This window comes from Epinephelus lanceolatus, chromosome 7, assembly GCF_041903045.1.
Source record: "Epinephelus lanceolatus isolate andai-2023 chromosome 7, ASM4190304v1, whole genome shotgun sequence".
Lineage (NCBI taxonomy): Eukaryota > Metazoa > Chordata > Actinopteri > Perciformes > Serranidae > Epinephelus > Epinephelus lanceolatus.
Genome location: NC_135740.1, coordinates 44077421 through 44103443, shown reverse-complemented (window position 1 = coordinate 44103443; position 26023 = coordinate 44077421). Strand labels below are relative to the sequence as shown.

The following is a 26023-nucleotide window of genomic DNA, read 5'->3' as shown; positions in this document are numbered from 1 at the left end:
TCAGTGTTGGAGACTCTGACGCGGAAGAAGAATCAGCCCCGGAGAAGGAAGCAGAAAACCCAAAATGAAAGCGCCCCCCCCTCCAGCTCTCTTCACACTTGTTGAATAACGTTTATCTCCAGCCCTGCGGCGGGTTTTGGACATTTCTCCACCCGGGTTCTGGCGTCTGTCTCCCGGGTGTGGACGGGCAGGTTTGAGGCTGCATGGCTGAGCAGCGCTTTGACTGACAATAACATCCATTTCAAACACTTCACACTGCCGCACACACACACACACACACACTCAGCATCCACCTCTACTGGATCGATATTTCATTTTTATTTATTCAGCTGCCCAAGCGGGAGCTCCGGGAATCACAGCGAGCACGGCGCACTGTCCTCGGTGCAGCGCCGCTGGGTGGCACCGCTGTCTCCGGGCGGAGGGACTCTGATCACGGCGTGGTGGACGGATCTCTCCACCGTGAGAAGACGACGTCGAAGAGACTTGAAAACAGAGCACTGCCGCCTCCCTGGATCACCCACACCATTTTTAATAAGGGGGATACTCGATTAATATTTCAGCAGTTAGGTAGGCTGTTTTCTACTCTGTGGGCGGGAGGCTCTGGGAGGCACGCCGACCTCAGCGCCCTCTCCGCCGGGCAGCACCGCTGGGTGGTACCGCTGGGTCCAGCCGGTGAGATGAGTCTCCACCGGGGGTTAGCAAACTAATCTCGTTTGGATCACAAAGTCGTGACCTGGTTGCCTTACTTTGTATTTCTGGACCTGGATAATTAGCTTCTGAGGCAGCGGGGGAAGCTGCAGGACTCACACCGAGCACGGCGCCCTGTCGCCGGGCTGCACCGCCGCGTCCGGCCCGGTGGGATGCCTCGCCACTGGGAGAGGATTATTTTCTAGAGCTCCAGGCTTTTTTCTCCACCTCACCAGTCACACTCCGTGCTGTCACGCTCCTGTCAGTGAGTTTGTGTGTAGGTAGGAGGACATGGCGGACTCCGGCCGGGCCAGACCGGCGGACCCTGACGCCGCGGACGGCCGGACAGCGAGTCCTCTGACCGGTAAGAAGAGGACGCAGCAGTCGCCTGGTCCCCGGCCCAAGTACCAGAGCTCTGCACCGGGCCACTGCCTCAGGAAAGTCACCCTGACCAAACCCACCTTCTGCCACGGCTGCAGCGACTTCATCTGGGGGCTCATCGGCTTCCTCTGTGAAGGTAAGACTGCATAAATATAGTGTTTTATTTATTGTATGTTATTCATTATTTATAAGAAAACTTGACCTCATGCCATGCATAAGTGCATACACTGGTATGTGGTCCTAGTTTGGACTGAACCACCAACCTTGGGTGGGTGTGCTGCTGCCTCTGAGCGGCAGGTGACCCTGATCAAGGTGTGTTTGGGTGTGTCCTTCAGCGCCTTCCAGTCAGGCAGTGGTGGGGCTAGGTTTTAACTGACACGTGGGGACTGGATCTCAGATCAGATCTGGATCAGTTCGAAACTTGTTTAAAGGAAAGATACGCAGCGTTTGTTCAGTGTGTCATTGTGACCAAAGTCATTCAGCAGTCACTGAAAGATGCATCATCTGCAGCCTGCAAACACGAGCATCATCTATTCATCCCTCTTCCTTTCCCCTTTCTTTTCTTTCCTCGTCATTCACTTAATTTCCACTTCCTTTCCTTTCTTCTTTCTTCCTCTGTCCTTCCTCTCCTTTCCTCATTACCTTTCCTTCCTCTGTCCTTTATTTCTATGCCCTGCATTTTTCTGTCCTCCTCTCTCCTTTCATTCACACCACTTTTTCCTTCCCTTCTCACAATGCCACGACTTAATTACGAATTCAGCAGGCGAACTGAAGAGCAGATTCAAAACAACCTCATTCAACAGTCACACACACACACACACACACACACACACACACACATTCTCCACTCTGCCCAGTAACACACTGGTTGTCCATGATCAGAGCTGCAGTCAAGTCGTGATTTACTTCCTCGGGGTTGGCATGGAAACAGGAGGTGTGTTTGTTGAGCAGCCAGCGGAGACATGACCATCATCATCATCACCATCATCATCCTCATCATCACAAACGGCAGCAGATGCACTCAAAGCTGCAAAACAACAACAACAACAACAACAACAAAAACAACACTGCTGCTCGGCTGGATTATGTAACGTTTTCTTCTTTAAGCCGTCGAGTTGGATTAACAGGAACATGTGATGTCATCAAAGGGCTTCATGTGCCTGAGAATATTTATTATACATTATATTATAAATAAAACACCAACTGCTTTTATTATTAAGGAGATTATGTTCCCTGAAGCTGCAGCTGCACACAGACGGCCCAGCTCTGAGGGATTACTCCAACTTGTCTCTTTATGTTGGTAGTTTGTCCTTAATTTCTATTAGTAATAATAATTTGTACTCAGACATCTTTAAAAATAAGTCAGAAACAAACCTCCATGTTAGACAAACTCATTTGGACGAGAAAACAAAGACAAACTGTTGTTGTAAACATTAATCACTGCTTCAACTCTGACCCACTGTACTTACTCCGTGCACACTCAGATTTCCTGTATAATGAGGGATTATTACGGCGTTTTAGGTGCGTTCACTCAGAGTTTGACCTCCTGATGAAGTGGTTCAGATATGTGGTTCTCAACCCATTTGGCTTAGATGACTAAAAATGTTTATCTCCTCATCAGAGGTTGTGTACGTCCATTTTTAGAGGTAAAGTGATTTAGTAATGCACAAGAACAAGGCAGAATGTATAGTCATTCTCTCTGTGGACAATATTCAGTATACAGAAGGACTGAATTGCATTTCTACAGTGCTCAGTTTACACAGTAAGAATAAATACAATAAGAAAGACATTGAAAAAACAACTATAATAAAATGCAGGTAGTATTTAGCTGTCTTAAGGGTGGCGAATATACATGCTTTTTCTTATTTTGCACATCCATTTTCATCCGCTTATCTGGGGCCAAGCAAAGTACCCCAGACGTCCCTCTCTCCAGCAACGTTTTCCAGCTCCTCCTGGAGGACCCCAAGGTGTTCCCAGGCCAGTTGAGGTTATTCCTCCAGTGTGTTCTGGGTCTGCCCTGGGGCCTCCTGCCAGTGGGACATGCCTGAAACACCTCCAACAGGAGGCGCCCAGGAGGATCCTGATCAGAAGCCCGAACCACCTCAACTGACCCCTTTCGATGCAAAGGAGCAGCAGCTCTACTCCGAGCTCCCTCCGGATGTCTGAGCTCCCATGGAGGAAACTCATTTTGGCCGCTTGTAGCTGCGATCTCATTCTTTCAGTCACTACCCAGAGCTCATGACCATAGGTGAGGGTTGGGACGTAGATGGACCAGTAAATCGAAAGCTTTGCCTTCTGGCTCAGCTCCATCTTCACTATGACAATCCGACACAGCGCCCGCATCACTGCAGAAGCCGCACCAAACTGCCGATCCATCTCACGCTCCATTCTACCCTCACTCGTGAACAAGACCCTGAGATACTTGAACTCCCTCGCTTGAGGCAGTAACTCTCTCCTGCAGAGAGCAATCCACCAGTTTCCGACAGAAGACCATGGCCTCAGACTTGGAGGTGCTGACTCTCATCCTCTCACGTTATTTTGGACACTGAATGACTATTACATACATTGAAAAGTATTGTACTTCATGTCTCCCTGTGCTGGAGCCAGACCAGTTTGGCTTAATATCAGTTTTGGCCTTATGCGCCACTGAGACACCTTCCTAGGAGCTCCTGAACGTGACCCCAAACACTGTGTCCAGTTCTCATTAAAGAATAGTGGTTGGTGTGTCTTTCTCATGCTTGGGTCCAATTTCAGAGTTCTGGGAGTTTGAGGGTTCTGCACAGTGTCTTAGCTGTTCCTAGGACTGCACTCTTCTGGACAGAGACCTCAGATGTTGGACCTGGAATCTGCTGGAGCCACTCTCCCAGTTTGGGGGTCACAGGCCCCAGTGCTCTGATTACCACTGGGACCACTCTGGACCTCACCTTCCACATCTGTTCTTTCAGTCCTTGGCACTTCCTGATGTTACTGTCAGCTGGTATCGCCACATCTACCACAATTTTCCTCTTCTGCTCCTTGTATCAACAACACTGTGTCTGGTTGGCTAGCTCGCAGCTGTTTGTCAGTCTGGAACTTGAAGTCCCTCAGGATCTTAGCCCTGTTGTTCTCCACTACTTTCAGTGGTGTGTCCCATCGGGATTTGGAGATTTCTAGTCCATACTCTGCACAGATGTTCCTGTACACTATCCCAGCCACTTGGTTGTGCCTCTCGGTGTGCGCTGTCCCAGCTTGCATCTTACATCCTGCTACTATGTGCTGGAGTGTCTCATGGGCCTCTTTGCACAGCCTGCACCTGGGGTCCTGTCTGCTATGGTGGACCCCTGCCTCTATGGATCTGGTGCCTGTTCAAAGTGCTGCCATGATCGAGGCCTCTGTGCTGTCCCTCAGGCCGGCCTTTTCTGGCCACTGGTAGGATTTCTTGATGTCAGCCACTTCCTTTATCTGCAGATGGTACACCCAATAAAGGGGTTTGGTCCTCCATGATATTTCCTCTTCCTCCTCATCACCCTCTGTCTTCTGCTGCCTGAGACACTCTCTGAGCAGGGAGACATCTTCCTGATGTATTCTTGGATGCTCCTTGTTTCATCCTAAATCTTGGCTTGGACACGAACTGATCCTCACCCTCCCTCTTTTCGTTTTTATGTCTTGACATCTGCAGCATCCATCTCCTCTTGTGGCCAGCTCACTATAACAGCGGGGTATCTGTGGTAACATCTTGATAGCTTGGGTCTTATTCCTCCCATTGAGCTGTACATATACACACACACACACACACACACACACACATATATGTATATACAGTATATATATATATGTTTAGTTTAGTTTAGTTTTACTCTGTTTGATGATCAAGGTGCTTTGGTTAGTTTTAGAGTTGACTGATTTGCAGGATGTATGAAGAGTTGCAAGATCACGCTATGAGCGCTATGATTGTCTCCACTGTTGCGTTTTTAAAAAAATGAAAACAAAACTCCCCAAACAAAAATTCCCCAAATATACAGCCCTTTACAAAAAAGGTTAAAATCAACGACTTCAAGCAATAAAAACTAAGATTAACCAAAAACATGGTGGTTAAAAACTGTAACCCTGTGACGTCTTCCACACTCCAAACTCAATTCAGCACACCTGCCTTTATAATTTAAGGTTCCCCCTTTTCCACCGTGCAGTGCGGTACAGTTCAGTTCTATGCACATTTATTCCATTTCCACAGTGAAAAGTTGTGGACGGCACCAATGGAACCGTTCCTTAGCGTCCCCATGTTTGGTCCCCCCTCTGTTGGGCTACCTAGCACACAGATCTGGTACTAAAAAGTGTAGCTGTGAACACTGCAGTCTGATTGGTCAGTAGAGGACGGTCACTCTGCTCAGGGCTGAGTTGTGTCTGGTTTTGAGGCTCATGTAACCACTGTTCATACTGTGGAGAGTTTTATTAGTAAACTGTAACTATAAAGCCCAGTGTCCACACTTTGGGTACAGTACCTTTGGAACCAGCAGTACCCCTTCAGACATGGTACCTAGACCCTCGTATTTCCTCATCAGCGGTGACACAGATGGAAGTCTGCACCTGGTTTATCGTCCACAGAACGAGGCTGCACGCCCACATTTTCAGAACAAAATAGAACAGGCTGCAGTGAGAGTCTCTCTCCATGGGATATTTAAAAATAGCAGCTTTGTGCATTTAGTCCTTCTCAGGCAAGCTCAGGGGTTTAGTGTTGCTGTAGCCCACAGGAAGTGAGGATTAGAATATATGACCTTCACATAATACGGCCAAAATTAATAAAATAAACACTTGAAGATCCACTCGTTATTAAAAGTGTCTGACATGTAAAGACTTAAATAATGGTCAGAGTTGTCACATTGAAATTAAAGGTGTGCTGATGGATTCATGTCGTCAACTCATGCATTGAGTAACATTACAGGTAAATGTTCCACCTTAAAAGTTGCCGGCAGTCGGCCCAGTGAATTAAATTATTTCTTCTCTGACTCCAGCTGCTGTGAGCGGCAGCAAAACATCCTTTCATAGAGTGACTCAAGAATAAATAATAGGGAACTTGCTAGAAATGGCTCTAACAGACACAATCTGTTGTTTTTGGGTAGTTTTTCCTGAAATGAAAAGGAAATTACGTTCTCATGTTGTACATCTTGAAACCCTTCTTTAATAAAACATACTTGACAAAAACAAAAATCATGCATGGAAGCGACGCCACAATCAGCAGGACAACTGACACACTGTGTTTTTATTTCTCACAGTACTAACTTCTTCTTTTTTCTTCTTCCAAACATCAAAACAATTAAGAAAATAAAACTTCACCTTTTGTGAAACTTTTTCTAAAGAGCAAAAATATCAAAATCTCCTTCATGTTGCCTCAGCTCAGCAGTAAGCTGTGCACGGCCTCTCAGACATAAGTGGCTCCATTAGTTAATTTATAAACAAACCTAATATGACGTTAATCACGTTGCAATATTGTTTACTACTCACACAATACATGTTGGATTTAGCACAATGATTTGTTTGCACAGGTTGCTGATGTAGGCGATTTTCAGTTGTCAGAACGTGCCATAATTACAGATGCTGGTTCATCCAGTTTGCATCAACGCTCGTAAACCGGACCTTGCTGCAGTGATGTAGATTTGTACTCCAGGGTGCGTCACTACACACTGACATTATCGTGAGGTGTGTTTACAACAAAGCACACCTCTGACCACAGGTCGAAACAAGATTCAAACAAACTGGCTCAGCCTCTTACTGTGGCACGAAAACCTGAGCGAGTGACTGGCTGTAACTGAATTATAGTAACTGGTAGTTGAAGGTCATTATTAGATGTTTGATTCATTGACTAAGACATTGTGCAGTATATGTGCCACACTGATACAATGGATTGATGCATCTCTAATGATTAATGTTCTCTGTAGTCGTATTGTTGTCTTTAAATCTGATATGTGTTAATCTTATTGTTAATGCTCTTCCGTCGGCTCTTTGGTTTCCTCAGTGGTTTTCTATTTTTTCTCTCAAAGTTCAGACACGCCCTTGAAAGATAGAAGATAGTCCCTTTGTTCTGCAAAGTGTCTGTCTGAGTTGAAATAAAGGTTGAATTAGATTTTATCAGTAGGAAACTCTGAGGACTGAAAAAAAAAACAGAGAAAGCAAACAGTATTGGTTTGTCATGCAGCCAGAGGAGACGACTGCGGCTTTAAAAGTGTGTATTTCCAGTTCAAGGCTGTTGTTTTCATTAACATGAACAATTAACTGATTTATAATTCAGCAGATGTAAAAATGACGATCACAGTTTCTAAGAGCCCAAGGTGTCATTTTCAAACATCTTTCTTTGTCCGACCAACTGTCCAAAACCCCAAAATATTTAATTTAAAGTGACATGAAGCAGAAAATCGTCACATTGGAGCAGTGCTGGAAGAAATGCTCAGGTTCAGGGGCTTAAATACAGACAGTGCAGGCAGTGTGGTTGCACTGGGGAGAGTGGGCCCTCCAACAATGTGTTGGGTGGAGAATGGGCCTTTAAAGGGGAATATATACTTGTGCGGCAGAGCCTACACTGTAGCCTGTGCACATGGCCTACACTGTTGTGAGCATTTATACTTGTGTGGTGGTGTGTCTGTGTCACTGCAGTTACACCTCCAAAACACTAGTCTGTGGTGGGGTTGCTGTGAAGTGCTGTAAAGTTTAGCTGATTCAAAACACACATTATACACACATTACACACTCACTAAACACTCACTAAACAAACATTAAACACTCACTAAACACACATTAAACACACATTAAACATGGCTTAATAGAGACAGCTTCAAACACAAGTACACAAATCAGCTTCACTATAACTCGCAGCATTCACAGACAAACACTTGTCTTTATCTGGACACATTTTCCCCACAGATACAACATGCTAACGTTATTAGCACAAGCCTATGGCATTTTACATTTTATAAATTAGCCTAGCGACGAGCAGAGATTTCCTCTGCTCATATGAAGCCAGGGACAACAGCAACATTTAACAAAGGTAACGTTACATAATTTGGCTCCAGTACAACTCACAAGGTTCACTGACAAAACAACTGTCTGATACTAAACATGTTTTCAAACAAATACAACATGCTAACGTTATTAGCCCAAACCTATGGTATTTTACACTGTATAAATTAGCCTAGCGAAGAGCGGAGGTTTCCTCTGCTCATATGAAGCCAGGATAAATCACACACAAGACTTAAAATGTTGTTTTGTGGAGGCTTATTGTCTTCACGATTTATTGTTTCTTATCTGTGAAATTAAAGTAAACAAAAGCTTTGTTTCCACTGAGGGAAATGGTTTCAGCTTACAGAACCACACTTACCACTGCACCACTGTGCCGCCCCATTTCAGAATATATTAGGTAATTGGATTGTAATTATTGATGCATTAATGTGTTGTTTGTCATTTTAATGTCACTTTGTCACTTTATATTCTTCTAGATAATTTAATCTATAATCATACATCATTATTTATTACTTGTTTTATATTTTGTGTTAATAATCTGGATTGCAAAGTCACTAAAGTTATCAAATATATGTAGTGGAGTAGAAAGTCCCATATTTACCTTTTTAGATGTGGTCGAGATTAAGTGACATAAAATGGAAATACTCAAGTAAAGTACTTTAAAAGTGACAGAACTTAGTTACTTTTTATTACTGGATTAAGGAAGCTGCAAAAAGAGAGTATATGTGTGCCTTTTAAAAAAAATAAATGACCTTAACAGTTATAAAATAATTATCATACAATACGTCAGTTATGAAACAAGTAATGTGTGGGTCAGCATGTCACACTCAAAAATTACAGTTTGAACACTGTACGTGCAAGAAACAGAAACACAAAATTAAGCAACTTGATAACGTTTCGTTCTGTAACTGAAGTCGTGACTGTAAAGATCTCTCGGCTGAGTCACTGGTGTTTAGTATCAGACTTCATCAGATATATTAACGTCATTTTGGAGGAGCAAAACCTGGCTGACGTGTTTTCTAGATAAAGAAGAGTTTGGCTGCAGAGTTGTTGTCGATGAGCTCAGTTTGTGAAACTGTCCAGAGTGAACATGTGAGGTTTACCACAGTGTGACACAACAGGCACTGAACACCACAAACTGAACGCCACGGCAGCAGCAGGCAGGCAGAGTGGTCGAGGTGGAGATGACACCCACTCAAGTGGCTTCTTTTAAAAACATTTCCACTAACCTGTTACTTGATATCACGACACATTTGTGCCTTTAGTATTGTAAGCTGTTGGAGTAGGAACCCTGAGCTGAAGTGAGTGTTTTATCTGAGCGCTGCAGAGTTTCCTCCTTTTGTCCGGATGAAAATAAAGACATTCTTTAAATAACTGTAAAGAGAATAAGATAAAACCTGTTTCCTCTTCTTTAATGACTAAACTGTGAGTGTCTGTATCTGAGCTGCAGATCACTTTACGACACATTGATACTGTGTGTGTGTGTGTGTGTGTGTGTGTGTGTGTGTCTGCTCTGCACAATGCAAAACTAAATTCATCATACATTCATTTATAGAGTAGTTTGGATTAAATCCTCTATCATGTAATTTTAGGTTGTGATATAAATACATATTTTGATATAATTTATAAATTAATAAAATGTTTATGGATAAAATGACAAAACAGGAATGTCTGTTTTTGTCTAATTCAGTGAATTTAATTTCAGTCCCTCCAGGATTTCGTGGGCTGTTTTTGTTTATAAGCTTTGTTTTTTTTTCTTCTCAATAAAATTGCGGGGGCAAGTGAGCGTTGTAAAAATAATTGTGATGCTTATTATGAGCATTCATTAGAATCTATTTGTCGTGAAGTGGGTGGCATCAACAGCTGATCACCCACAGTCAGCTGTTGATGCAGTTCAAGGCAGTGCTGAAGGTCAGTCTCCATGAGCTGCTCTCCTCCTCCTCCTCCTCCTCCTCCTCCTCCTCTCTCTGCCCTGTTAGCATTAGCTAAAACAGCACAGCATGATCTCATCACTACTCGTCATATAATTTGCCGCTTGGGCAGAAGCCCTGCAGCAGCAAGACAAGGCAAGGTGGCTTTATTTGTACAGCACATTTCATACATCAGGGTAATGCAAAGTGCTTTACAGAGCAATAAAATATAATAAAGGACACAGATGTACAATAAAAGAATGAAAAAATTATTCTAAATAATTTCCTCAGTGGTTTTCTATTTTGTCTCTCAAAGTTCAGACACACCCTTGAAAAAAAATTAGTAATAAAGTTTAATAAAGTTGCAGTGCGGTTTTTTTTTTGTTTTTTTTTTTAATATATTTTTGGGGGCATTTTCAGCCTTTATTTGATAGGACAGACAAGCCTGAAGGGGGGAGAGAGAGAGGGAGTGACATGCAGCAAAGGGCCGCAGGCTGGAGTTGAACCTGGGCCGCTGCGGCAACAGCCTTGTACATGGGGCGCCTGCTCTACCACTAAGCCACCGATGCCCCGAAAGTTGCAGTGCATTTAAAATCAATACAAGTATTTGAATAATAAAAATTCATTATTTGATTTAATTAAAGGTAGGGGTGGGAATCTCTAGGCACCTCACGATTCGATTCAGTTCCGATTCAGAGGGCAACGATTTCAATTATAAAATGATTCTCAATTCTAAAACGAGCCAATAAGAAAATTTACACTAGATATTGAAAAAACATTTTTGTAATAAAGCTGGGAATACATATCCAGTGCATACAAACTGTAGGCCTATTACTTACTGTGGTTGAGATGACTACAGTACAGTCTACCAGCCTCCTCCGGTCCATCCTCCTCATCCACAAATCTCAACTCAAATCTCGCTCAATTTCTCCTCCAGTATTTACAAAACTATAACTGGCTATAACTGTCTATGAACTATAAGAGCACGAACTATTGCAAAAAATCTAGAAAGATTTTGAGTCTGGCCCTCACCGATGCACCCTTCCTACCCAAGGGGCGGCACTAACTGAGGCATTTCAAATGCTGCCGCATGCAATTGGATAGCACAATAGCCAATCAGAGCAAAAAACAAGGTGACGGGTTCAGAGCGTCACAGCTTTTCCCCTGGTAGAAATGTCAGAGAACATCGCAAAGTTATTACATAACCATTGTGACAACGTATTGATCCTCACAAAACAGCTAGGCCTGATCAAACTATCCATCAACTTCGTAATCAGAACTTGAGAACAACATGGGAAAGGATGCTTCATTGATCATAGTCAGTTGTGTGGGCTTCATAACACAAGGCAGGCTACAGCTAGATACGTCCTGTTACTTGTAGCTGCATGTCAAATAGCTTACTATTTCATTAGAGTAAGTTTACCAGATGGCTCTTACCATTTATAAACGAGATGGACTTCATCTACGACAATCCCCAAGAGTTGTCTTGGAAGGTCTTCTGGAGTAGCCAGGATTCAGGACTGCCAAAGACGAGTTGGCATTCGCCTCTTCAGGCAGAAATGCCTAATTTGGCAGCCTCTTTAATTTGGTCGTCCATTAGGGCGATTAGTGGTGATATTACAACCACCAGCGGCTAAGCACTGAGACCCATTTGTTTGCCGACCAGTGGGGATAACTGATATATTATGCTTTTACCGTATTCCATCGGCAAGCCGGCAAAAACGTCCTTCCTGGAAACAAAGGCTTCGAGGGTAGTCTTCTGTTCCTCTCTCAAGGAAAAAGATAGGTGTAGTTGGCTTAGCGTTTCTTCCAAAGCTAAATTGAATGGACACGGTCCTTCGGCAGCTGCCATCTTGACTGTTTACTTTTCGACTCCTACGGCGCAGCGCTGTCCTCATTGTGTTACGCCCGCCCAGAGCCTGCTTCTGTCAGATAGACTGATCTGATTGGTCTGATAGGCAATTCAAAGTGCTCTGCTCGTTGGGGCCAGATTCCCATGCAGTGCAAATTCGAATTTGCCAGGGGCAGGACATCTGGATTTCCAGGTTAAGGCAGCGGCAAACAGATAAGTCTTCAAACTTGATTTAAAAGAAGTGAGAGGTGGTGCTGAGCTGCAGTTCTCTGGGAGTTTGTTCCAGATATGTGGAGCATAAAAACAAAACACTGCTTCTCCATGTTTAGTCTTGACTCTGGGGACACAAAGCAGACCTGTCTCAGAGGACCTGAGAGGTCCGGATGGCGTAGCTAGCAGAAGGTCAGAAATGTATTTCTATTTGTACATATATAATATGTTTGTATCTACAGTGTGTGCAGTCATAACTTATTGCAAAATAACATCAGGTCTCTCTGGGTTGACTTCTGTCTCTAGAAAACTTGAGGGTCAAAGTTCAAGGCATGATATTATGAGACAGTCGTACAGTATGTCCTGATTGTGTGCATACTGCATGCAACAGTACCTTTTAAGTACAGGCTATAATTAAAAAGAAAAAGTACATGATTCAGAACGCACCCACAGATTTTTACCTACGTTTAAAGTGTACTTTTGCAATGAGCATACATTGACACACTGTCCCTGACATCCAAAACTGACACAGGAGACATCATTTTTTAATGTGATGGGCTTCTGACCAAGTGTTGATATTTGATGAGTTTGGAGTATGTGTTGCGAAATCACATCAGCACAAAAATCACCCTTGTCTGTTCACTTAAACATTGTGAGAAGAAGTTTATTCCCACCAGCTGTATGTTTGTCCTCTTTATCGTTGAGTAATGTTTTTAAGGTCTTGAAAAACACATTTTAGTTAAGGTGATGATGTAATCCAGACCACACTAAGAAAACCACCTCTGATTGCAAAGGATTGTGGGTAAAAGGTGGTGAATGTCAACATGTGATAACCAGCAGTTCCTCATGATAAAGACGCAGAACAAAATGAAATGTGGGCTGTTTTTTTCTACTAATAATTAACTTCTTAGAATCAACCAAACAAGATTAAAGTCATGTCAGCAGTGTTGTTCATCTGTAGGGAATCAAACCTGTGACCTGACAGTGTTGGTGCCTTGCTCCACGGTCTCTGACTGTCCCCTCTGTCTCCTCCTCCAGTGTGTAACTTCATGTGTCACGAGAAATGTCTGAAGACGCTGCGCTCAGCTTGTTCCTGCATGACTCCGTCTCTGGTGCGGGTGAGTAAAACAAACAGCCCCACATGATGTTTATTGATCAGCTCAGCACCGATCATTGAGTCTGACTAACTGCTGCACCGATCAATAACCCGGCAATGAACATGAACGAGCGGTAACAGAGTGGCCGGGTGTTTTTTTTCCACACCTGATCAGTCCAGGCGAGTTAAGAGCTGACATTATGTCTTTGTCCTGACCTGAAACACACACACACACACACACACACACAGACTGTGGTGGAATGTAGTGGTTAGTGATTACAGCTACACTACAGACATATGATGATCTCATAGACCATGATGCATTGCTGTAGATTAAACGACCCAACAGGATGTAAAGGAGTTAAAATGACAATCTGAAACATCTACAGCAGGAAAGTGACACGTCCACATGAATGAATATATGATATATGAATATTAATCAAGAAACATCAGATAGGAACACACTGACAGGAGTGGGCGGAGCATGACACAGTACGCACCTGGGGACTGATGGGCCCCACCCTGGTACCCTGGGTGTGTTGGTTGTTGACGATCTGGGACGCCGTGTCAACTTCAACCTGTTACATACACTTAGTCTTCAGTCAACACACACACATGTGGTTGGGTTTAGGAAAACAGAACAGGGTTTGGCTTTACAAACACCAGCCTCCTGGTTGAAAGTTGGTGGTTGTTGGACCCATCCACCACCCCTTTTGCCCGCCCTACTTGGGCTTCCGCCACCTTAGCTTTTGTTGTTGTCTCACTACGTTTCCCCCTGATGCCACCGGGCGCCGTTAAACAATAATGGCCCCCCCGCGGCGTATCATGCTGATCTGAAAGGACGGCTTTTTTCATGTAGGAACTAGGGCCCGGCCGATATGGATTTTTTGGGGCCAATGTCGATTCCGATATTGGAATAAAAAAATCCGATAACCGATATATCGGCCGATTAAATTTTTACGTTTTTCAATTTAAAAACCCCGAAATACCTGCTTTTTGATGGCTTAAATATAGTTCAAACACTCGTTACAAAGATATAAATTGAAGGAAGAACATTTTACTATTTTCAAATACTTTTATTATCAGAAATTGTGTGGAACAAGCAGCATATGAACAATTTGAACACAATATAAATCAAAAATATGATGTGCAAAAGGGAAGTAAACCTCTGGGAAATACAATAATCATGTAAAGTCTATATGAATTAAGACATTCACATGTATGTTCACAGTACCAGAGTTCTTCTTATTATTGCCAATTTAAAAGAGGTAGGTTATAGTGCAAAAAGTAACACAAGGACATCATTTTAAGTAAAACACCATATTCCCTGCATTTTGTTAGTGATGAAAATATAAGTGTTTACATCGGCGGCAATCGGCAAACTTTTGGCCGATTGCTGATTATTTTCTAATGACTATAATCGGCCGATTAAATCGGCCGGTCGATAAATCGGTCGGGCCCTAGTAGGAACTACTTTCTTTCTACTGAACTACACCCACCAACTGTATCACGATGCAGAAGGAAACGTGCATCTACTCATGGACAAGAGGCTCTTGCTTGTGCCAGTACAAGATGTAAACATTAATGCTGTCCTCCTTGGCTGTGCTGTAACGTTAGCTAGCTCAGTGTTGCTAGGTGAGTTACAGTAGATGCTTCTTTCTGCACGGTGAAATAGTTCCCACATGAAACTGCTCACAACAACATCTGTGGATTATCTTGAGTAACCAGGTCATGATTTCTGTGAAGAGACATTATTGTTGAGTTTTTCAATGTGTTTCTTGGAGCCCTGAGCACCACAAGCTGAGTGACATCTAGTTCCATTATATCAGAGAGAAGGCAGACATCTCTACAGCTGATATCTCCAACACTCTGCAGCTCACACCAAAACTATCTAGACTGATAAATAGCTCTACAGGGAAGAGGACAAATATGTATTTTTGATTTTGGGGTGAACTGTCCCTTTAAACAGGTCACTCTGACTCCATGCTGTCTGTATATTTGCATGTGTTTTAGTGAAACCCAGCTGCAGGCCCTTTGAGTTCAGGGGCCCTGAGCTCCGTCCCTGTCCTCTCTGTGTTTGATGTTAACATGTCATTCTGTTATATAACATGTCATGTCATTTAAGTGATGTCGTCGTCATATTCAGGGCTGGGTCGCAGCTTTTAAAGCAAACTGCGGATAATCCCGACTCCCTCTGTGGAGCCGCTAGATTGATTCTGTGCTGAGGGTTTATAAAAGACTGATACAGATGTTTAGTTATTTAATTATTCTAATAAATTAACTCCAGTCTCTGAAGTATTTTCATACATTTATTGGCATTGACAGGTGGTTTATTTTGTCAAAATGTACAAAATCAAGGCAGTTTTGGCTTTTAACATGCAATATTGTGGAGTTTACAGTTTAATTTCCCCCAAAGGAATAGTCTGATCTTTTTTAGCCGGGGTTGTTTTCGGTACTTATCTATAGTCAGTGTATTACCTGCAGCAGATTTCAGCCAGCACAGTCCCACTTTGGAGGAGCAGGCAGGAGTACTGCCACGGAAGCTAAGCAATGTACTGCTGTGGAGAGGTCAGCAGCAAAACATGTTTTTGCCACCTAAAAAAACTCAGTATCAGTTCAAGTGTACACTATATTTAGAATAGTATCACTGCTTTACGTCACTGTCAGTCAGTGATTCCCGACAGGGAACTCTCACTCTCTTTGAACCAGACTCCATTAAGAAAAACAGTAATTTTACATCACAGAACACAGGAGCTGCTGGTGTACCACTGCCTTGTTTGGTTAGTTAGTTTGTCTTATTGTGTGACTTTGGTGTTTCAAAGGGTTAGTTCGGATTCACCAAAGTCACACAGTAACACAAACTAACTACCTGATTGAGGCAGCAGCTCCTGTGTTCTGCAAGGTAAAATTACTGTTTTTGTCAGTGGAGTCTGGTGGCTCTGGAGAGTAGAGATAACGGCTTCAGTTCCCCGGAAATCGCCGTTTGACTCTAAGGTAAAGCTGTGAAAATACTTTAAATATAGCCGACACTTAAACTGATTTATTTTTTAGGTGGCTAAAATATGTTTTGCTGCCCCCGTCCACAGCAGTGCATTGCTTAGCTTCTGTGATGGTACTCCAGTCTGCTTCTCCAAACTGGGCACATGCTGACCGAGTCTACTGTAGGTGATACACTAACTTTGGAGAAGCACCTCATACAACCCCACTCGTATTAACATATGCTAACGTGCTTTAAAGTGCATGTATCTCTGGCAGCTGCATGAACATCGTGTCTTCTGTTTCTCGCTCACATTACCTTTAGTTGTGTAACAGAGTGTCTCTGCTGCCCCCTACAGGTCCCGGTGGCTCACTGCTTCGGTCCGGCGGGTCAGAAGAAACGTTTCTGCTGCGTCTGCAGGAAACAAACAGAGGGAAGCACGGCGCTAAGATGTGAAGGTCAGACCAGTTTCATAACCAGTTAAACCAGTTCAATGTACAGTATTTTAAATGAGTTTCCAAAGTGAGTCATGAAGTTATGTAAAACAAGTTGAAGGGAGTGAAACACAGTCAGGGACAATGAGAAGTTAAAGAAGAAAAAACTGTTTTAAGTGAATTTATCAGATTAATGTTTGAAATTTTGATTTTATGAGCTCGTTAATGTGAGGAACATCGACACTGTTACAAAACAGTTTAAACTTAGCATCTGTTTGGTGGCTGTTCTGGAGCTTTGATCATATCAAATCTTTATCATTTACCAGAAATACATTTTTTTTCAAGGACCTTTAAAGGACTTCTCGGCTGTGTTAAAAACTGAGTTTCTCATTCATTGTGTACTGCCGTTCGATTGTCAGGGAAGAAGACAAACTGCTCAATATAACAAGAATTTAACAACCAAAAAATGTTGCTTTAATTAAGGATAATGTTCTATTATTCAGATACAGACCAGGACCCGCACAAGGAACACAGGGTGTCTGCAAGTCCTTAAATAGTCTTAAATTTGAATTTGTGAGGTCTTAACTGCTACTTACATATTTATCTAATTTCATTTATCCATTTTTAATGTGTGTTTTTGTGTCAATGAGTGAAGCCTTTCTGTGTAAAAATCCGCATTTCTAATGTTACAAATCTTTAAAAAACTAAAATACTGTCATTTTACTTCATACTAGCACTTACCTGTTGGCAAAATGTAGACTGACTTAACCACTTTAATAACCATATTCCTACATAACACTTACCTCTGCACAAGACCACATATATGCTACTGACCTGCAACACTTACCTGTGGTGCTTAAATAAATAGAACATGATTTGTCCAAAAATCTGTCCTAAATTTGGTTAAAATGTGTCTTTAATGGGTCTTAAATGGGTCATTAAATTTAACTGTCTGATACCTGTCGACACCCTGAAACAGATAAATAGCAACAAATAAAAACTTCTCATACTTTGTGTGAATGGGCGGAAAAATAGTTGATTGATGACAGTTTACAAAAATGCCAAATTTTGTCACTAAAGGGCCAGTTCACCCAATATTTCTCTCTCCACCCTGTCATGGTATCTGTCCTGTCACACAGTCTGGTTTTGGATAATTCACAAAATATGCTGGCGGTATATGTGGCGTTTTTATTGGAGACATAGTCCCTGTGAAAAGTGTGTGATGCATTGTTGATATTTCTAGAAACTTTTTTATAAAGCACCTCTCTTACAAACATGCAGCACCGAGTGCTTCGTAGTATTGCAAGGCTAATAAATTACAACAATATCACAATAAAATATTTGGACGCTCACATAGGCAGGTAAAAAAATAGAATATTTATAGAAACTAAGAACTAGAACAGAAAATTGAAAACTAGGACAGGACTGTAACCAGTATATAGTACATGTCATTATTTTTAATTTGGGTAAATGTGTCTTTTACACTCTCACACTATATAAAGTCTGATGTGCTTTTTTATGACTGTAGCAGTTTTGTGTGAGAGGATTTAAATATTAACATTATTTGAATTTACTTCAGATATTATCACAGTTTGCATACGAGTCATTTGCACAACATTTGAATGGGAACATGTTCAGAGATGCTGCTGAGTGAGAGGTGGATTCTGCTGAAGGTCAGCTGCCCTGCGGTGGTGGTGTGTGTGTGTGTGTGTGTGTGTGTGTGTGTGTGTGTGTGTGTGTGTGGGAGGGGGTCAGTGTGACAATGTGAGGTGTGAACAGAGCCGTGCTGACCTGCTGCCTCAGCAAGCAGACTCACACCTGCAGCAGCAGAGTTACAGCTGACAACAGACATCATCTACTCCTTCACATTATTAATTAGTATATTATTATAACTGGGTCCAGATTCTTTAGAAGAAGATAGACTTTATCAATCCCTGAGGGGAAATTACATTTTTTCCACCCTGTTGTCATACACACACAGGCCTAAAATACACACACATGCACAAACAGGACCTCTACATGCATTAAATGGAGGAGTGAGGGGGCTGCTTGAGGGCAGTGCCCAGGAGGCGACTGGCACCTCTCCAGCTACTAGTCCACGCTCCATACTTGGTCCTTACAGGGACTTGAACCTGCCACCAAGCCAAGTCCCTATGGACTGAGCTACCGCTGCTGCAGAGAGCAATAAAAAACAAAATTATACAGCTGTGATCCTGAAGCTGTAAACTTTTACTACTGTGGAAGTGAAGAAAGTAAAATACTGCAAGATAAACCTTTATTGATTCCCAAAGGAGAAGTTAAGTTGTTGCAGCAGCATAAGGACATGAATAAAAAGAGATAAAAAAAGTAAATAATAAAAATAATGTAATAATAATCTTTATTTCTAAAGCGCGTTTCAAAACAGTTACAAAGTGTTTTACGTGTCAACAATTAAAACAGACCTGATAAAAACACTTTAGTGCATAAAAACTGAGGAAATAAAAGACAGTTTAAATGAACTTAAAACTCCGGTAAAATCAGGAAAGCCTCTCAGATAAAAGTTTGTTATATGAAGGGACTTAAAGGTGTGATTAATAACTGGAATTTGACATTAAAAAAACTCAACATAAGCTGATAATATAAGAAATGTGACTTTATTTATAAACCACATTTTAAACACACAAAGTGCTTTATGCTGACAGGAAAAAACATTAGAACAACATTCAAAAAATAAAATAAAATGTAGAATAAAACTAATTAAAATAGAATAAAAAATACAAATAGAGTAGATCAGAATCACAGTTAGAATGCAGTAATAAATTGTAAGTTGCTCCGAAGAATTCAGCTTTAAAAGAATGCTGACAAGTCTAAAAAGTAAAACAAGTAAAGACCAGGCACTTCCTGTTGTGACCTTTGACCTCACATTCTTGACATAACCTGCTGCCACCAGGATGTCACTAATTCGTATGTGTGTGTGTGTGTTTCAGTGTGTGAGCTGCACGTCCACGCTGACTGTGCCATCTTCAGCTGTGCAGACTGTCGCAGTTCTCACCTGGATGGGACTCTGCAGCAGGTGAGTGTGAGGATCGGTTACCGTAAAGTCTCTAATACAAGCAGCTACAGAAAGAAGAGGCTCAAAACTACAGTGAAAGTCAGTGAACGTTTGCAGCCAATAAATGATATCATTGGTGCCTTGGACAGTGAACAGCATTGTGTTTCAATTTATTGAGCCAAGTATGTGCGACTCCTCTACGATAGGTGGAGATAGGCCCCCTTTCAGCTTGTTAGTATTGGACCTTTTTCCTGTTGACCTATTACGTCACAGACCAAACAATGGACAAACAAGTTAGCTACGGTTAGCTAGCAGCTAACTGCTACCATGGTGGACAACTTTATAGCTCTGTACATTTGGTGCATGCTGTACGCTTTACTTTTTCTTCTCTTCTACTGTTACACATTTAATGCTATTCGACTTCCGGGTCAAAGCCCAGGGCGGACACTGTGGCGCAGGTACCGTTCATCATCACTCTGAGGTTTTGATGAAGATGCTGTAGATTTAGGCTGCGATGTTTCTTGTATCAACTTACGACTATGTTGGTATTTCCAGTTCTTAATCAGCTCCATAATCAGTGTGTCACTGCTGCACCTGTTCTTCACCTCACACAGTATCTGCCTCACCCCCAGTCGTATCATCTCTCCAGCTTGCTCCCAGGGAAAAGTGTCTTGATAAACCTCCACAGCTGTGACCTTTGACCTCTGCTATCATCTCTGGTTACTTAACATAGTGGAGATCCAGTCGAGTTGATTTTATTTGTGCTGCCTGAAGTCATAAATCTGCTGCAAATGACTTTGCATCTATCTGTCTGTGCAACACACAATCTTCAGTAGTGCGTGTGTGTGTGTGCCAGACTAATGTGACTGAGTGTTATTGATCAGTCTGGCTGATCAGCTGACACCTGCCGCTGTCACACACTCTTTAATCAAAGACTTCCTGAGACTCTCAGTGTGTGTGTGTGTGTGTGTGTGTGTTGATCTGAGCTGATTGATCGGTCACAGCCGCTGATTAAAATCAATCCTTTAGAGCTGATGATGGCTGTCGGATTGAAAACCAGTTCAACAGTAAATGACTGACAGGAAACCAGCAGCACAAACACCACAAACTGGGTCAGACTGGTGTGCAGCTTTAAGCCCGCTGGTTTTTACCAAAGATGTAAATCTTTAGAAACACAAATATGACAGTTTTCAGCTGCGGATTAATCCACATTTGGTGCTCTGGCAGGACGAGTCAAAATCATAACCCAGTACTCTAATGAATTCTGACTCTGGATCTACTTTCTCTCGCTGCAGGATACGTTCCACCACCACTGGAGGGAGGGGAACCTGGCATCAGCGGCGAGGTGTGAGGTGTGTCGACGTTCCTGCGGTTCGTCTGACGTCCTGTCAGGGATGCGGTGTGAGTGGTGCGGCATCACGGTAAGAACCAGCTGAACCACGTCACTCAGACCTGCTGATGTTGTATGTTGACCGACTCACAGACCTGCAGACGTGTAGGGCCCCTAAAGTCCCAACTTCACTGTGTGTCAACTGGTTTTTAGTGTCCGTCACGCTTCCTTCCAGCGTCTTTTAACAGTTTTACGGTTTGTTCTCCAGAGTCCAGATGAGAGGAGTTGATAAAAGTTGTGGATCAGTTGATCTTAAAGCGTTATATTGACGATTTTCAACCAGCACTGTGTCACCACAGTGTGTTGAGTGTGTGCCTGTCTGGCAGCACTGGGAAGCAACTTTGCATTTCTTAAGATGGCAAAGGCATGACCCACCCCACTCTTCCTCACTCTGATTGTCTTACTCTGAAATTCTTACCCTAATCAATCATGCTCCATTGATGATTGATCACTCAGTCCACCGTGTGTGTTGTCATTTTTTCAGAGCCACGGGGCGTGTTACCTCAGCGTGCCACCAGAGTGCACTCTGGGACGTCTGCGCTGCATGCTGCTGCATCCGGCCTGCGTCCGCCTCGACTCCAGAAACTTCAGCAAGATGCATTGCTACTGCATCACCGAGAGCTGCAACCATGACCTGGGTATACACACACACACACACACACACACACACACACACACATATATAAACACACACCACCAGACCACATCCTCTGTGATGCTGCGTGTGAAGCAGAAACACTCGGCTCATTTCCTGAAAGCTTCGCTCTTTCGTCTGAACTGTGAAACTAAAAATGAGGTTTTTCACAAAATCATGATGTGAATACTGACGACTGTGTTTGTGAGAGTGTTGTTCAGTGTGTGTGTGCGTGTGTGTGTGTGTCGGCCTGCAGAGAAGTGAGACCAGAGTCTCTGCAGGTTTATTAAGATTCAAATGAGGATGTTGAAAACTCACAAACAAGTTAATTAAACAAAAGTGAAAGTGCACAGTGAGATTCAGCCAGGAGCAGATGGAAACAAACTTTAGCCAAGTCATTTTAACAATGTTTATTTAAAAACAAGACTTTTCATCACTGGACAAATCTATGAAAAAGTGCAGAACAAAAAACAATGTTAACAACAAAGTACAGCTCATATGTTTACATATATATCTACAGTATATTCAATATCTCCAGTCGTCTCTCTGACTGTTCCCCTCCATGTCTCCATCAGATAACTGTGATGATGTTGATCCGTCTGCTGCTGCGTCCAAAGAAGGTCAGCCGGCTGCTGCAGAGTCGGGTCAGTTCACACGTTACATCTCTGATCCTTCAAATTTTCCTTCATTTAGTTTTAGGGGAATTTCAGAATAAAAGTCATTGCAGATTTTTTTAATTACAAACTCTTAGACTTTTATTTTGAAATATAGAACATATCTCAGTGTAGAGTAGTGGTGGTGGTGGTACAATCCTGCAGCTACACAAAAACATAGAGTGTGTGTGTGTGTGTGTGTGTGTGTGTGCGCCCCACAGGGAAGCAGTTTCTGAAGGTGTTTGACGGTGATGATGCGGCCAAGCGAGGTTTCTTCCGATTGGTTTCCATGATTCGAGCCACAAGGAATGAGGAAGTGGTGGTGAGAGCTTCCCTAAAACATTTCACACACGCTACTACCGTTACCACAACTACCATGAATACTACTACAACCTGTACGACTACTGCTGCTATTTATAGTGACACGACTGCTAGCTTTTGTACAACATGAGATTATCATCAGGGGTTAGGGAGCTCTGCATGAAAATAAACCAAGCTTTGCACACAGGTTCAGTCCCGTTCCTCAGATAAAACTTGTGTCTACCTGTCCTCATGGTGGCGCTACAGCAGCTGTACATCTTTGAAAACTTTGACCATTCATAACAAATCAGCCGTATGTGCTACGCCTTTGCAACCTCACAGGAGGCGGCGCTGCGGGCCTTTTACCTCCCAGATGACCCTCAGGACTACGAGCTGCAGGAGGTCGGTGGCTTGCAGCGTCTCCATAGCGACGACATCCTGAACCGTAACGGCGGTCCGGACAACCGAGGTTCTCTGAAGGACGGAGGTGACTCCTGGCTGCTGAGGGCCAAACCCCGAGACACTGAGGTCATCAAGGTGTACGCAAGCTGGCCCAGGTGAGACAAACTATCAGTGTCTTCATTTGGCTCAAACGTACTGGTGTTTGTCCAGTTTGTTCATGGTCTCACCTGGTGTGTTTCAGGTCGGATGCTGCTTTCATCTCCGTCTCCGTCTCTAAAAACAGCACAGCGGAGTCAGTCCTCACCGAGGTCCTCAGTCAGCTCGACAGACAGGTGACTGTTTCCCTCAGACTTCTTCTTACCAGCACAGAAATCAAAGTGTAAACATCATGTAACACCACGACTGTTTACACTTTAGTCTTTGTTCTGATTAAACAAACCATACGTTGCTGACAGGTGGATTTTATCACCTTCAGACAGAGGCAGGTCAGCTGTTTCCCTCTGTTTCTAATCTTTATGCTAAGCTAAGCTAACCAGCTGCTGGCTTCACATTCCCAGTACAGACATGTAGCATGAAGTTAATAAACATATTCACTAAAATGTGAAACTATTCCTTTTTATGTTTTTCTTTTAAAATTGTATTTAATTATTTATCAATATCAGATAAACTATGTTGATCCCTGAGGGCAAATTATGATTTGTTACAGTCGCTATGTATGAAATAGAAGTATGTAAATATAAAGCAATAAAATAAAATAGAAATAAAATGTGTATTATGCTGCTGTGTTTAACATTAGTACTTAAGATATTAAAATAATAAAGATAAAATAGTAATTGTCACTGCACTGAGGCTACAAGTGTGATATTTGCATCAGTAGAATAAAACAAATATAGAATTAGAGTTAAAAAAAAAACAAATTTGTAAAAAAGAAAAAAAAAAGAAATACCAAAAAAGAAATAGAATTTTTGTACCATAATTTTAAATCTTAAAATTATATTTAATGTTATATTAAATTTTAATTAATAAGATTATACATTTATTTATTTTTTCTTATGTCCCCATTTTTGTTAATATAATTTATTATTATTATTATTATTATTATTATTATTATTATTATTATTATTATTGTTATTATTTCTTTTTTTTTTTTGCAATTTTTTGACATTTCATACCAAGTTTGAAACAAATCACCCCAATATGCTCAGGGTTCAAAGGTTTACATACTTTTGAAAGGAGTCTGAAAGCAGCACAAGGAAAGTGATGTCGCTCCAGGTTTCAAAGGGTTAATGAATCTCCTGCTAATGATGATAATGATGTTTCAGGAGGAAGATGTGTCCAGTTTCAGCCTGTTGGAGGTCTGCATGAGCAGCAAGCAAGGTGAGCAGTAATGTCAGTAATAAAGCCCACACATTAAACACCAGTTCTGTCCTTTAAACCCTCTGATGTCTCTGCAGAGTGACTCATCATCACTCATGACAGAGAAATGCCTAAACCTGCAGCAGGTGATGATGATGATGATGATGATGATGATGAAGCAGAGCTGGAGATGAATTTGTTCGCCATTAAAATCCCATAATCATAAACCCATAATTTGAAAATATCTGCCTGAAAAAAAAAACAACCCTTAAATTAAGTTATAAAAACGCCCTGATTATAAGAGCAGCATGTTGGAGCTCTGCATGATAACCAGGGGTGTAGTGCAAATAGACTTATATTATAAGTACGAAAGCACATGCATGCTCGTGCACAGATAAGCTGTGGCTTGTTTTTAAAAGTTAAATAATATATGCCTCAGTAATAATTGGATCTTAAAGTGCTTAAAAAACTGTGTATGAATTTCGACATCATCATGCAAACTGTGAATAGTCTGCTTCCTAACTCGGAGAAAAAAGTGTCAGTGCGTGGTTCTGGCAGCGCTACACCCGCGGTGACAACACATCAGTGAAGGTCATGTTGTCTCTGTGTTTGTCCTCCAGTTCAGAGACAGACGCTGACGCCTCAGGAGAAGATTCAGGACAAGCTGCAGGAGATCAGGAAGGTAGGAGGAGATAAAACAGCTGCAGAGAAACAACACATAAGCACACACACACACAGCATACAGCACACAGAGTTTTTTTTATCACATCGATCTGTTCAGTTCTGAGTTTTAGACAGTGAGGTTTTAAATGCAGGACTTTTACTTGAGTATTTTTACAGTGTTGTATCAGAAAGGATCGGAGTACATCTTCCATCACTGGTTTACTGCTTTTTAAAAGATCTTTTCACCTTATAAACCTGCATGCTTAAACTTATTTTATTTTATGTAATGTAACAGTTTCAATTTAAGTGACCTGACAAATACTTAATTATGAATTATATATTTATTATTATATTTCTTTATTTTAAATACAGATTTGATGTTTTCATCTTTATCTTATTTACTTGGTTGAATAGGACAGTGTTTCCTCTGGGCCCAGAACGTTTCCCTGAGGGACTCCACAACCTATTAAAGACAGAAAACAAAAGGGTTGAAAGAAATTAATTTTACAGGAATATTTTTACTGCTGTTTGTTTCTAGATTCTAGAAATTATAGTCTCTACAATGGTGTATTTATTTATTATATTGAGTTTACATGTATTACAGATATAGTACAAAAGAGACAAGCGCATAATTACAGAGCACAGTTTAGTAATTAAGTTATTGAGTCATGAAGAAACAACTAATGAAGTTAAGGGAGGCAAATAAGAACATTGAGAACACAAATCAGTTATTTGGGGGCAAAATGACCCTTTAAAATCGAGATTAATACATTTTTTTTTTAATGCTGGGAAACAATCATACTTTTTTCTTCTTCTGTTTTCTTTTTCTTCTTTCACTTTTTTGTAATTTGGATTTTATTGAATTTTTCCATGAACATCATCACATTTTGGCCAACAAATCAAATGACAAAATATCAACAATAAATAAATTAACTGAAAATATACAATGAAAATAAAAAACATTAAACTCAAATGTATATTCCCATATTAATTTGCAGTGTAATCTCATTTACAAACAACACATTAATTCTCAGACATAGAAAGAGTTTGTATGTGAATA

The 26023-nt window shown here is 41.7% G+C and overlaps 1 protein-coding gene across 1 annotated transcript in view; it reads left to right on the top strand.

Moving 5' to 3' along the window:
• Positions 1–26023, top strand: part of dgkq (diacylglycerol kinase theta) — a 40153-nt gene continuing 14130 nt past the window's right edge. The window contains exons 1-12 of the mRNA XM_033633567.2: positions 1–1204; positions 13066–13145; positions 16459–16558; positions 19501–19586; positions 20861–20986; positions 21440–21593; positions 22165–22233; positions 22464–22564; positions 22885–23099; positions 23186–23276; positions 24267–24321; positions 24921–24982. Of these exons, the coding sequence (XP_033489458.1) occupies positions 979–1204; positions 13066–13145; positions 16459–16558; positions 19501–19586; positions 20861–20986; positions 21440–21593; positions 22165–22233; positions 22464–22564; positions 22885–23099; positions 23186–23276; positions 24267–24321; positions 24921–24982 (1365 nt within the window). The 5' untranslated portion in view covers positions 1–978. The remainder of the gene's footprint in view (positions 1205–13065; positions 13146–16458; positions 16559–19500; positions 19587–20860; positions 20987–21439; positions 21594–22164; positions 22234–22463; positions 22565–22884; positions 23100–23185; positions 23277–24266; positions 24322–24920; positions 24983–26023) is intronic.